Raw genomic sequence first — 13,638 nt, 5'->3', positions numbered from 1 at the left:
CTATCATGAACCAGAAAGAAAAACAAACAAACATGTGAACAGATTGCTGATTTTTGCTATTAACAGAAGAATGAACTTGAACCGCTGAAATATTAACAATTCTGTTTTTGCATGTTTCACCAACACACCACCACACATACAACTATAAGAATCCATATGCAACACTAATTTAAAATGCTGAAAAGGACGCCCATTCTCATAATTTAGATGCTTTATAACAGTGGTTTTCCTCTTCAACAAATATCTACACATACCAATTAAGCCAACATTTTCAACATACGTTACCAATGCATAGAACACCAAAACCCACACTGTCAGAAAGTATGCCGCACACATCATTTCTTTTAAGTGTACTAATATTTTAGTATTTAAGATCCTAAAAAGAAAGTAGAAAGGACCTATGACATGAACAATAAACAGAGTTGGGATGAAAACCAGAACTAAAATAGAAAAAGATGCTAAATGAAATAGAAATGAGTAAAAACACAGCTTCTTTCTCAGATAAATAGCGCTTGAGTTTATACATTTAAGAGATCCATGAAGAGTGTAACCATTTTAGGCTATTTCTCTATTTATAAAGTGTTTGTAACCAAGAAGAAAAAGAGACAGTATTTTAAAAAGCAAAGTAATTGAAAGTAGACACATTAATTAGGTACTGGGCTCTGCTTTGGCCATAAGAAAATGAAAAAGGCAAAATGCCACAGAGCACCAATCTAGTAGGGAAAGCAAACCCTGTGGCATAGTGTGAAATGTGGCACAAAGGTGGTCAGAGGCAGATAGCCTACCTCTGCTGGGAAAGTTGTCAAGAAAAGTGGTCACGGGAGTTGTCCCAGAGTGGATAAAATGTGAGCCAAGTCTAGCTACCAGGCAAACAGTGGCAAGTGGGACACCACATGCAGAGTGACTCCATGTGAAGAAGCTAACCAAGCAAGACACACAAGAATAGTGTGCAAGAGGCACACCCAGTTCATGTGGGAGGTCAAGGTATATGTATCTATGAGAGATAAGGGATAAAACTGGACTGGATAAGTTGGCTAGGGCCAGATAATGAAGAGCTTTGTTTATGGGTTAAGAAGTTAGGACTTGATTCTACGGGCAGTAGGAAACACCAGTGAATTTTCAACAGGGTCCAGATTTGTCTTTATAAAGGTCACTCCAATTGTAGTGGTATAGAAGAATGATTTCTTCTATAAATAAGAATTATTTATTTTTGGCAGTGGACAGATAGAGAAAACCATTCATCTGCTAAATATTAGGATATTCGTCTATATTATTTTATGAACAGCCATCTATAGCTATTAGAACTGCACATGAGACATATGATGACAGAGGACTAAGGAGGCAATGTAGGGATGATATGAGGTATTTAAGAGTTAGAATTTAACTGCATGAAGGATAATTACATGTGGGGCAGAAGAGAGTGAGAAGAGACTAGGATGTCCCATGTTTCTGGTCTGGGTGATTGGATAATGGTGCTATTAGCAAGAAATGACAAGACATACCGCATATTTAAGTGGGAAGGTAACAGAAATAAAACACAGACTAGACGTTGGCATAGGATGACTAAATACAAAGTTTTCTGAACCCTACACTTTGTACAGTTTTAACCAGCTCAGTTAGACTTCAGAACCTTGGCTTTCTGCCTGTAAGAGTTAACTGGTTTCTACAAGGATAAGCCTGTGACCTCAAATTAATTAATACCCACCCTAATCAGGTAGACTGACCACATACAATTAGTGGGCCCTTTTATTACTATGATGTAAAGTGAAAATGTCTCCCAAAACTGAGGGTCATAATGATAGAAGGATAAAGATTAAATGCAATTTAATTTATTGAGAGTATTGAGGTTCTGCTACTGGCTTGAGACAGTTATGACAGATGAGATATGTTTGTTGCTGCTAAAACAATTTTACAGGTGAACAAAATATAGCTGGCTTTTGATACTAGGCTTTGATAGTTCCAGGAACTCATTTAGCAATGCTGGAATATCTGGTAGCTTATATCCCATCAAATATGTTACAAGGTGATGAGAATCAAAGCCATGGCATACACAATACCAACATGTTTTGTGAAAACAGTGTGTAGAAAAGTATGTATTCAGAACTGTGTATTCAGAAAACTGAATAAAACTGAATAAAAATGATACCAAAACTATCATTTATTCTGTTGCTAATTAAGATTTTTGCTAACACTGTCTCAAATAAAGTAGTACAGGGCTGTTGGGGGTGGGGCAATAAAACTTACTTATGAATACTTACATCCAAAGCAACATCTTTTAATATTCACCAGAGATTAAATTTCTTTTTCTTTCTTTCACTTTTTTTTTTTTTTTTTGAGATACAGTCTCCTGTCACTCGGGCTGGAGTGCAGTGTCGCCATCTAGGCTCACTGCCACCTTGACCTCCCTTGCTTAAACTATTCTCCCACCTCAGTGTCCTGAGTAGCTGTGACTATAGGCATACTCCACCCACATTCTGCTGATTTTTGTATTTTTCTGTAGAGACAGGGTTTTGCCAGGTTACCCAGGCTGGTCTCAAGCGATCATTCTGCCTTGGCCTTCCAAAATGCTAGGATTACAGGCATGAGCTACTGTGCCCAGCCTCAGAGGTTAAATTCTACATTTAATTACACTATGACACTATAAAACTATTAACATAAAACTCGGATCATGGATTTATCTAAATGCCTCAAATGATTTTTGAGTAGGTAAAAGTGTTCCCCACCTTAAGATACAAAGCATTTCTCAGGATCAATTCTTTAAGAAGTGATCATTAGGCAAAATTCTATGTTGCTGCTCCCTTGGTACCTCCTGAGACATCTTGGAAATTCTTGCTTCCAAGAAGGCAGCAAGTTAGTGAGAATAATGATGTCTGAATTCACATTTATCTGTGTGCAAACTGATTCACAAATTGGTAGACATCTATAGTCTTAAAAGTCATTCTAGGCCAGGTGTGGTGGTTCACGCCTGTAATGCCAGCACTTTGGGAGGCCAAGGCAGGTGGATCATGAGGTCAGGAAATTGAGACCATCCTGGATAACACCGTGAAACCCCGCCTCTACTAAAAATACAAAAAATTAGCCGGGCGTGGTGGCACACGCCTGTGGTCCCAGCTACTCAGGAGGCTGAGGCAGGAGAATCACTTGGACCCGGGAGGCAGAGGTTGTGGTGAGCTGAGATCACACCATTGCACTCCAACCTGGGCAACAGAGTGAGACTTGGTCTCAAACAAAAAAAAAGTCATTCTAGATGTGAACCCCGTGAAATGAAAAAGAGAGGATAAGAGATAGGAGAAGAAAGAGGCAGGCAAATTTCCTAAATGAAAAGATAATATGTTTTTAAGCTTTTCAACTGTATATTCTCTAAAAGCATATGGGGAACTAAACAAACATAACACAGCTTATTCTCAAAACACACTGATACTAAGACATGACCATTTGAATATATATAGATGTTTGTTAAACCCCTAATAAATAATACTATACAATGAAGTCCACTGGTCCCAATGCACCCACTAAAAGCAAATTACAATATCTACTGAAGGAAAAGAACCTACTAAAATATTCTTATGCTGACTTTGTTGTTTGTTTTTTATTACAAAACTATAGATCAAAGCAATGAACACAAAAAGACTTTCCAGCAAGATATGGATAAGTCTAAAATCTTTCATAAATAAAAATTATACTTATGAGATCAGAAGATCTCACTGCTATTTATAGTGGTGCGGGATTAAATTTTTGCACCCAGCAGGTACCAGAAATGTCATAAAAGCCTTAACTTTTATTCAAGATCAGCCACATGTCCTGGGATCACAGAAGGTACTATACGTGAGACATACTTCTCAACCATGGCCTGTTAAGAAAGTGAAACTTAATTTCTGTAAGAATAGCTGGTATAGAAAGCACAGGCTAGTTTTTAAAATAGTAGCATGCTTTATACTACCTTAAATTATGCAATCACTGATTTTTATAAAGAAGAGTAGACACCACCTCTGTTAAGAAAAATATTTTTAAAACTGAGAGGTTTCTATCTTATCTCAAAGTAAACAATAAAAAACGTCTCCCATGTATTCAAAGCACAAATACTGGTTAATTCAATATTTTGGATATAGAATTTGACATCCTTTAAAAAGGGATTAAATAAATTTATCAAATTTTTCTACATAAATGTAAAATAATACTATAAATGATAAAATTACTTAAAAATAAGTTGCTTTCAAATAATCTCAATTCAGCACTCATTTACACATAAATGAAATACTAGTTATTGTTATCATAGAAATATTTTCTAATAATGCCTAGTAAGATATAAACTATTAGCTAATTTATTTCTGCTTTGACTTTTAAATTACAAATGATCCCCACAAAAAGGTTTTTATTCAGAATTTCCTATTTAGCTTTTTTCCCCAATTAGTCCAGATGAACTAATCAATGAATTAGAAATATACTCATTGATGACTTATTATGTATTTGATGCTAAGAACCCAGAGATGAGTAAGCAGTTTTCATTAGACTAGAGATCTGAATGCATACAAGCAAACTATATAGAGAATTCATTACTCTGATAGTTCTTTAAACAAATTGCTGAAGAAAAAGACTTCCTATAGAAAAGACGAAGTCTTTTCATTGTCTAGGTTTTATAAACTATGATAACAATACCTTTCAATTTAGTCTTAAATTGTTAACTTTTTCTGAGGGAGTTGGATTCTACAAAGCCAAATTTCTCTGATAGATTCAATTTTATAAATTAGTTAAGACAGTCGAAATTATTTCTGAGTAACAAATTTGTAGAACACTTTACATAATGCTTCTGATGTCTGCCAGCATTTGGATAATCCAAATGTCAGAAAGCAAGCAAGCAAAGTTCCTTTCTGTTTCACACACTTTACCCCGATTCTGTTTCACATACTCTGCCCAGAATCAAGGATGTCTTTCTTTTGTTAGGATGAATAATTAAACTTAGAAGGCAAACCCAGTGTTTCTCCTGTGCTAATTTTTACTCTCTAAATGCCTGGAAGTGAAAGAGCTAAGCCAGGTGACAGTCAGAAACCAAAGACCAACCACATCAGGAAATTATTTAGAGTATTTTGTGCCGTTTGCCCTCTCTACAACCTGATCAGCTGAAGGAACGGTGAAATCACAGGGTGCATGCAAGATTCTGAAAGCACATGCACTACTGCAAGCAAAGTTCACCCTTTGGTCCCCACCCTTGCCATTCTTCACTGACTATTCAAGTGCTGGTGAAAATTTAGTCCAAAGATGATCATCCAAACTCTCTGGCTATGTCATATAAGTGGGACAATTTAAGAATCCTCCAATTAATTCAAAAAGAAAAAAAAAGCTAATGTAATGAACAGAAATTCTTGTAAGTGTCGCCTAAACATATTTTCAAATGATTACAAGAAGTACTATGTTTCGTCATAAGATTATTCACAAATCCTTCCTTATACTTGGAAGCAACAACACCAAAACAGAGGACTTCAATTTGCACAAAGAATACAAATTTGCTGAACTCTTCCTCAGACAACTTAGTTATGGGAGATTCTCAATACACTCCTTACACAACTTTTTGTGGTACACATACTTGAAAGTCACTGGTTTCTGTAGAAGGTCAAAAGGAATAGTAGCTCTAGCATTCTCACTTTTGTAAGAGCTTATCCTTTCATTGTGATGACCATGTAAAGGTTCTTCACTGGTCAAGTGGGTGTTACCAGTAAGTAAACAGCATAGAGCAAGAAAGATCCCGGAGACAGACACATTTTGTTGTGTGGAAATAGCAAATAGGAATGCTTAGTTAAGTCTCTTCTATGCTTGCCTTAGTAACAGTGACTAGCTAGGTCAGCAAGGGAAAACTGGAAGTTTCAAAAATGATAATCTGAAGTTTATTAATGTCATCAACTTCTAAAATTTGAGATCCTAAATACAGAATTGATTATATTTAGCTTAAGTCTGCAATACTGTCCTCTTCACACATTGAATATAAATCTTCACAAACATAATTTATCTTACATAAAATCCTTAATTTTCAAAAATTTCAAAATGTATTCCAAAACCTACCACTTGTAACTTCAAATTCCCTGTTAACAAGGAATTATCTATATTAAAAATTTAAAGCTTTCAATTACTGTTTCAGGGATCGGGCTGGTTTAGGTTTAACGGTTGAAGGAAGAAATTTTAAATTGGGATGAGTTTGTGTACAGTATAATTCTCAGTCCCTAGAAAGCACTGTCATAAACAATATATAAATATAAAAATAAGCCCTATTTAGTTTTGTTAAAGAAATTCCTTCATATCTAAAATGTGGCTTGTCTGCTCCTAGAAATGGTGAACTTCAGAAGTATTTTATTCCTTGTACAGTTTGTGTTTAAGGTATTACAAAGTAAAGGAAAAACCAAGATCTCAGGCTATCACCTATTTCAAACCCAGAATGAAACAAAATGGCTCAACCTTCAGCACTGTGATATCTTTCAAAGATATAAAATCTCTCAAACTGACTTTAAGACCCCAATCTTACTATGAAAAAGAAATTCTACTACTTTTACAACATGAGTTTCTTTCAAAACTTTGACAGTGTCCAATTTGAACTAGCCATACAAGTTGTACCAAAATAATTACCTTGCAATTTAAAATATATTTGTTTTTTCCTTTGCAAAAAATGATATATAGATGTACTAAGTTTTCCTTCCACAAAAAGGCAACTGCAACTCACAAATTGGAGACTGATAATTATTAAAGGTTGTTGACCAAGGTTAAGAGGACTTAAGGTCCTTATTTAAATGCAGTCTAGAATCATCACCATCAGACAAAGGATACAGAATCTGGCCGTCTCGAATCAGGAAATAATAAATAAAAATAAAAGAGACCATAGGAAGAAAGTCATAATCTCAAATGGTTGTATTTCTGTAGCATTCCTTGAGTAGTCAAGGTTTGTAAGGACTACATACTGCTTTACCCTTTAGGAATAGCACCCAAACCCAGAATAAAACTGAGTATCACTGACCATGATTAGAAATACACAGAAGAACTTATCAAGTTTATCTTTGCTTTATGGTAGATTGTAAATCTATGATCTAGAAATTCTAGCAATAGGAAATAGATTTACAGGGATACAATAGAGTTACCAGTCAAAAGTAGCATTTTTTTGCATGCCCACTATGTCACTTTGTGCAGAATAAAGCTTTAAAAGCTGAATAGAGTTACTACTACAAATTTAGCACCCCAAATCTGAAAATCAGAAATGCTTCAAACCCAAAACTTTCTGAACACCCAGATGATACCCAAATGCTCACTGGAGCATTTCAGATTTCAGATGCTTAACCGGGGTACTACACAAATATTCCAAAATCTAAAATCTGAAACACTTTTGGTCTCCAAGAATTTTGGGTAAGGGATATTCAACTCGTATTCCTTTTTTCTTACTTACAATAAAAAGTAAGAGCTTTGGATTCAACTTAATGATAAAACACATACTGTATCATGTCATATTTTTAGGGAATGCCACATAACCTTATAAGCTATTTCCTCTAACTGATTTAAAAGTTATAAATCTTTTTGGCAAGCTTCATTTTCATTACCATAAATACATCAGGAAAAGAATGACCCCACCTGAAGCCAGGTGACAGCTGCTTCAAAAAGTCTAATCTGCTTGATGAAAAACCAGAAAGGGAATAAATGAATGATTGCTACTGATTCCCATGATAGCTCTACACACATCCAGTAACTCCTCTGGATTAGTATAGATAGAAGCCAATTAGTTTTATTTCATATGTAAATAGTAGCATAAAGAAGTACAAAAAATAATTCATTGGATTGCTTTATCCTAAAGCACAAGACACACATTTTCAAAGTCACTTCAAACACAGTTCTTGCTTATGGAGCTCTCTCTTTCTCTTAGGCAGGAATTTTTTAAAATAAATTTAAACTCATCCAGCTGTGTATATTCAAGAAATACCAAAAAGTCACAAGGCATAGTAAGTTTCAGCTGTTCTCCTCTCTCCAGTGTTATCAATAACACATAATGAGTTAGTTCATACATCATCACAGCTGTGCATGCCAGCGCTAACTTGGCTAATTTAACTACTCCGGTAAAGTTCAGTCAGGAGCTTGCTCAAGTTTAGCTAATTCGCTATGCAAGTCATACAGGGACTATAACAGTATATGTTTTTTATGATCATTAATATACATTTCTCTTTATACAGAGTTTCTGTGAAGTCATCTAATGGTACTGTCCCTTGGGCAGATTTTAAAAATAAAGACTTCCAAGGGCAATTAGCAATCAAAATCACTCAGCAACTATAACTGACAACACTCTAGCCTTAAGCCTTAAAGCAAGTAAAACTCTCTCTTTTATCAATAAGCATTAATCCCAAAAGAAAAAAACCCTGTCCTCTGAAAAAAATTAATAGTGGATTCAGGGTTTGCAACTTTCCTCTTCTTCTGCACCCCTACTCTCTTTCAATAAATTCAGAATTAGAAAAATCATTAATCATATGTGCACCTGCAGGCAGCCTCCAAAATAAGGTTTGCAGTGTCCCCCTTCTTGATGGGTGAAGAAAATTGTTCTGGCACTATTTAAAATGAATATAATATGAAACTAATGGTGATCTTGTCTGCTAAAGAGAGATTTGCACAACCTCCATAATTTCAATTACCCACAACAATACTCCACACAGTGTGCAAGGCTCTTTTAAAACTGCTTAGTTCTGCCATCCCATGTCATCGTCTACTAAGGATGAGTGCCTGCACTGTTCGAGACTGTGTTTTCTTAATTGAAAACACAACACTCAATGTTATTTTCTCAACTGCATATTTGGAATTTGGAAATTCTCCAAGGCTCATCTCATGTGCAAAAAAGAAGCCTTAGCATCTATATCTGGGAAGTTCATACACACTAGTATTCAGTTGATGTTGGTAATAAACATTTGTAGATGTACAAAAGAATGGAAGCAAAGTGGGATTAATAATTTCATTTCAAGGAATCAAATAAGCATATATTATTGAAAGCCTTTTTTAATGTGTTTTTAGTATCTAAGCATCTTGACTAAAAAGTTAGAAAGGTCCTGTGAACTTATCTAGCTAGTTAACTTCCTTTCCAATTTCATTCCTGAGAACAAAATGAACACTACACATCTAATTTAGATTTAGGCATTAAATCCAATACATTTGCAAAGCAAAATAAACAATTTTATCTGTACAGTTTGAAACTATGAACTTTTGTCTCTGCTAGAGACCCAGAATTATGAACTTTCCTTAAGTATCACACAATTAAGATGTTATGGATATAGAAAATAATGATTTACCAAGCCACATAAACTACTGAAAACGGTGGGATAAACAACTGCCATTCATTATTCCTTACTTCTGAATCCAAAGGCTGCTGGTTCCAACTTGGACATATACACAGCTGAACACACACTTCCTGGTTATGTGCAATCTGCACAGATAGACCAGCTTTACAGGCCTGACCACAGAGATTAATAGCTTTAGCCAAATAATGTGGTAACCATGTGAACCTGGGCTGCTCCAGCTTGTTTGTGAATCTCTCAGCAAGGCTCAACATGCCGTTATCTGCATCTTGTTGCCAGGAAACACAACATCGCTTTGGAATACAAGGAAAACCAGGTTGCAATGACCACAGGTCAACTTCCCAAAAGCCTAACTTTTGACACTTAGCTATCTACTATACTACAACATTTCTTCCTGTAATCTTCAGAGAACTTCACTTTACTAGTAATTTAACAGTTAATACTTTTTGCTATTTTCCCAGGATAGGACCACTTATTACCACTAACAATGTAGTAGGAGCAATGGTAATTATAATAATTCACTCATACTTTTCTTCTCCCAAATATCAGATAAACATTAGTTTACTTCACTAAAACTGATTCAGAAATCAAGCACCCATTGCAACTACCTCATAATACAACAATGCATGCTTATGGGCCCATATCTGTGTCTATTCTTAAGTAAAATAATCTTACCAAAGGGAAAAAAAATACCCATATGCTCCTGACTTAAGAATTCCTGGATTTTCTGGGATCAAAATGATTGTCTTGCCTTGTTCTCATGGTAACAGAATGTCATGTGTTGGCCAGTAATCCTGCTAGTTTCTTCCTGACCAATTCAAACAGATAGAAACTTAATGTACCAAGATGCTGAAGTACTCAGCAGACTGGAAATTTGCTTCATGAGGGTGAAGTGAGAGACACTGTTCTGCAGAGTTTTGCAATCTAGAGATAGAAGGATTAGAGTGGCTTTGAGAGTATATAAAATTAATTACCCTTGACATAGCAATTAGAATTCCTAGCTCATGGGCAACAGAGATTTTGGACAATACCTTATTAAAAAGATTTTTAAGATACAATGGAAAAACATTTTTATTTCGTCCAATGCTGGCTTAAAAAATAAGTTAAAAGTACTTAGCTTAGCTGTATTATAAGATTTTCACTACCGAAGCAAGGTATAATCTTGAGTGTAATATATTATCGAGATAATACATTTATAGTCAGGCAAACTATACTCTTGATATGACCTGTTTTATCTCATTGGGTCTTCTATGTAATACTTTGGAATTTGGGCATTATACTGTTTCTCTTCTTGTTCTACACTTCCCTTTTGAAACACAAGATGTTCTAGTGTCATGATAATTAAGTTGCTAAAAAGACACATGGATTTATGCACTATATAACTGAAATAGTAAAATTATTAAAAGATAACCATTTACCCATTACTGAATGGGAACAAGATAAATTTAAAAAAAAAGAGAGAGAGAGAGACAGAGACCAAGTTTCTGTAATGCCAACAATGCTCTAGTACCAGTCAGAATTCAGCAGGTTGACATGAGGACTACCAGAATCAGACAACTTGGAAATGCTTTACTGCCACCATTTGCTGACTCTCTAGTTACTTGGGTAGTGTAAACCAATGTATCTGTTGGTTTACAAAGATGACTCTTACAGAAGATTTTTCTCCTGGATTTCTGGGATGGTATATTCAGTGTATTCCCCCTCCCAATATGGGTCATGCATCTCAGTACTACACCAGGCCACTCATTATCTATGAAGCTGTTAGGTTGCCCTCATGGCCTTCCTAGTCAGGGAGCATGGACAGAAGTGCTCTTATCTCCCTTTTAATTTTAATCCTTACTCTTGGTCATATACAAATAGCTATTAACACCATACACTTTAACTCCTTCTATGCTATGGGAGAAATAACTTAGAGACACAAAGATTAATGCTTATTATATAGCTATTTTTGCACTAGCAACTTTATATGAGGTAACTATCATTTTCTTCATTTTAAAGTTTAAAGAAGAATTCAGATGTGGAAATATCAGTTCCCTGCCAGTGAATACTGCTTAGACATCTATACTAAAAGAACTGAGCTATGTATATAACACATCTTGCATACTAAGACCCAAGGATTATTGTTTGAGTAATAAACATACCTATTAACATAAATTCGTCCCTTCAATGATTGTTAAAGGACTCTTCCAGGTTTTAAAAAAATACCCTAAATTGTGGAAAATTTTATTTTATCTATAATAGAAACTTAACAGTAAAAGCTTCAAGGAAACTAATAAAAGATCCAGAAGTATGGGAGGAACTTCTGAATCATTCACAGGAAAGATGTTTATACCATTCAAAATGAAGAGGGCCACAAACACCTCTTGACAATACTATTTTTCTTTAAAAAATAAGAGCTACTCAATATGCAGAGCTTTAAAATTAGATAAATTAGGTGTTAATTATTTATGTTATAGTAAGATTCGCCAGACTTTCTTTCAAAAGCCAGCTTTCCTTGTATGATTAAAGCAGTATTTTATTCACAATATTCAATGTATATGCAATTTCTCATTCACACACGTTGAACTGAGTGGCATATGAACTGTTCAAATCATAAAACCTTCATTGTCTGGTTGAGTTAATAGCCTGCATTCACCCACCATGAAAAATCAGGATAGCATAGTCAAAAGAATAATAGTGGAAAAAAAGAAAACCTGTTACTACTGAAAGAAACCACCCTACTAAGCTTGTAGCTTCTTTACCTTCTCTACAGCATTTAACAACAGTTCTACAAGTTGTTATAAATACATACCCATACTTCATTCTCATTCTATCATTTTCTGGGTTACAGTAAAATCTTTCCAAGTGCTCCTGAGAATCATTGAATACACTCTGCCACTTTTGAGTAGTTGTCCTTTTGATCTGCCAATGATACGGCAAGACGGTGTGGTGCTTTAAACAATCCCTGCCATAAATACAAGTGCCTTGCAGAAAGTCCATGCAAATTTCAATTCCGTTCTCTTGGTGAGTATGGTACTGTAACTGGTTCACCAGCTCAAACACGAGGTCAAGGGAAGCCTCTTCACTTTTGTCCTGGAAGAGCTCAGTACTCAGCTTATCACTGGTGTCCAAAATATACTGGATTGTAAAACTGTTATCTTGGAAAACCCCTGGAACGTAATCTATTACTTTGTCTAAGCAGTCGGGACTAGTAGGAACATCACTTGAAACTGGGTGCAAGAGATCAGTCTGAAAGTGCCCTGGTGTTGAATCTGCCACTGTCCCACTGATGGTTTCTGGTGGAAAGCTGTGATCTTGGATTGGAACCACTTGTTCTGGAGCATCAGCGGAAGGATGGGCTTCTGGTATCTGGTCCCCAACATTTGTCCTATCAGGAATCAGAACAGACATATTGTTTTCTGCTGGTGGGCATGATGAATTGATTTCCATGGCTTTTTTCATCATAGGTTCATGTAAGCTGTTCTCATCTGTACTCTGGTTCCTAGATCTAAAAACCCCATCAAGTGAGCCAGATTCTAGAAGAGTGTTTAATATTGGCCTCAAAGACCTCAGGGTTCCAGTCCCCAATCTTTTCTGATCCTTTTTCTTAAAACAAGTCTTCAATGGAGTGATCTTCTCAGAGAGTCTCATTTGGCATGAAAAGTCATCAGGAGGAGACGGAGGCTGCACTACACAGTCTGGCTCAGGTTCGGTGGTTTCCATTTCCATGATGTGGATTAGCTCCAACTGCTCCTCAGAGTCTAAAAATCCTGTGAGGAAAGGAAGGAAGATGATCATTTACAAACTGACAGTAACTGGATTTCATTCATTCATTAAAATGTTTTGTTTTTGTCCCGACTACCTCAAACCATTCCACTTATACTATATTTAGTTTTTACAGGTCAATTTTAAATTTTATTGAGAAATTAAGGCCCCAAAGCACCCAAGGCTATTCAAAAGCACAAAGCAGGTAAAAGTAGAAGAGTCTTTCAATAGGCCATTGACATGCATTTGTGGACTTAATACACAAGAGTTTGCAATTCTGCTGGGGTATGACTTTTTATTGTAAGGCTAGAGTGGGGTGAGAAATGGGAGGTAGAAACAACTGTCTAGATGATGAAAGCAGGGAAACCACATCTCCACTCAGCTTTGCAGTTCTCTTTACAGTTGTTTATGTATTACCTATCTCATGAGTTGACAAAAAGTTTCTTTAAAAGTTCATCAAATGAAAGATAAACTTCAAACTGAAATAGTGAGTGAATTTAAGTGTGTAAGGATATACACAACAAACAGGGGCTCTCAATTGAAATGTTATATGGGAGAAAGCCAGGAGTCTGTTAAGCATTTCTATATTCAG

At 35.6% G+C, this 13,638-nt stretch overlaps 1 protein-coding gene across 1 annotated transcript in view; it reads right to left on the bottom strand.

The window, feature by feature from the left end:
* TIPARP (TCDD inducible poly(ADP-ribose) polymerase) overlaps positions 1–13,638 on the bottom strand; it is a 31,377-nt gene that overhangs the window by 15,304 nt on the left and 2,435 nt on the right. The window contains exon 2 of the mRNA XM_012447334.2: positions 12,094–13,051. Coding sequence (XP_012302757.1) covers positions 12,094–13,010 — 917 coding nt within the window. The 5' untranslated portion in view covers positions 13,011–13,051. The remainder of the gene's footprint in view (positions 1–12,093; positions 13,052–13,638) is intronic.

This window comes from Aotus nancymaae, unplaced genomic scaffold, assembly GCF_030222135.1.
Source record: "Aotus nancymaae isolate 86718 unplaced genomic scaffold, 86718_ANA_hifiasm-v0.15.2.pri h1tg000019l, whole genome shotgun sequence".
Classification (NCBI taxonomy): Eukaryota; Metazoa; Chordata; class Mammalia; order Primates; family Aotidae; genus Aotus; species Aotus nancymaae.
The sequence above is the reverse complement of the archived record's forward strand: the minus strand, read 5'-3'. Positions and strand labels throughout refer to the sequence as shown.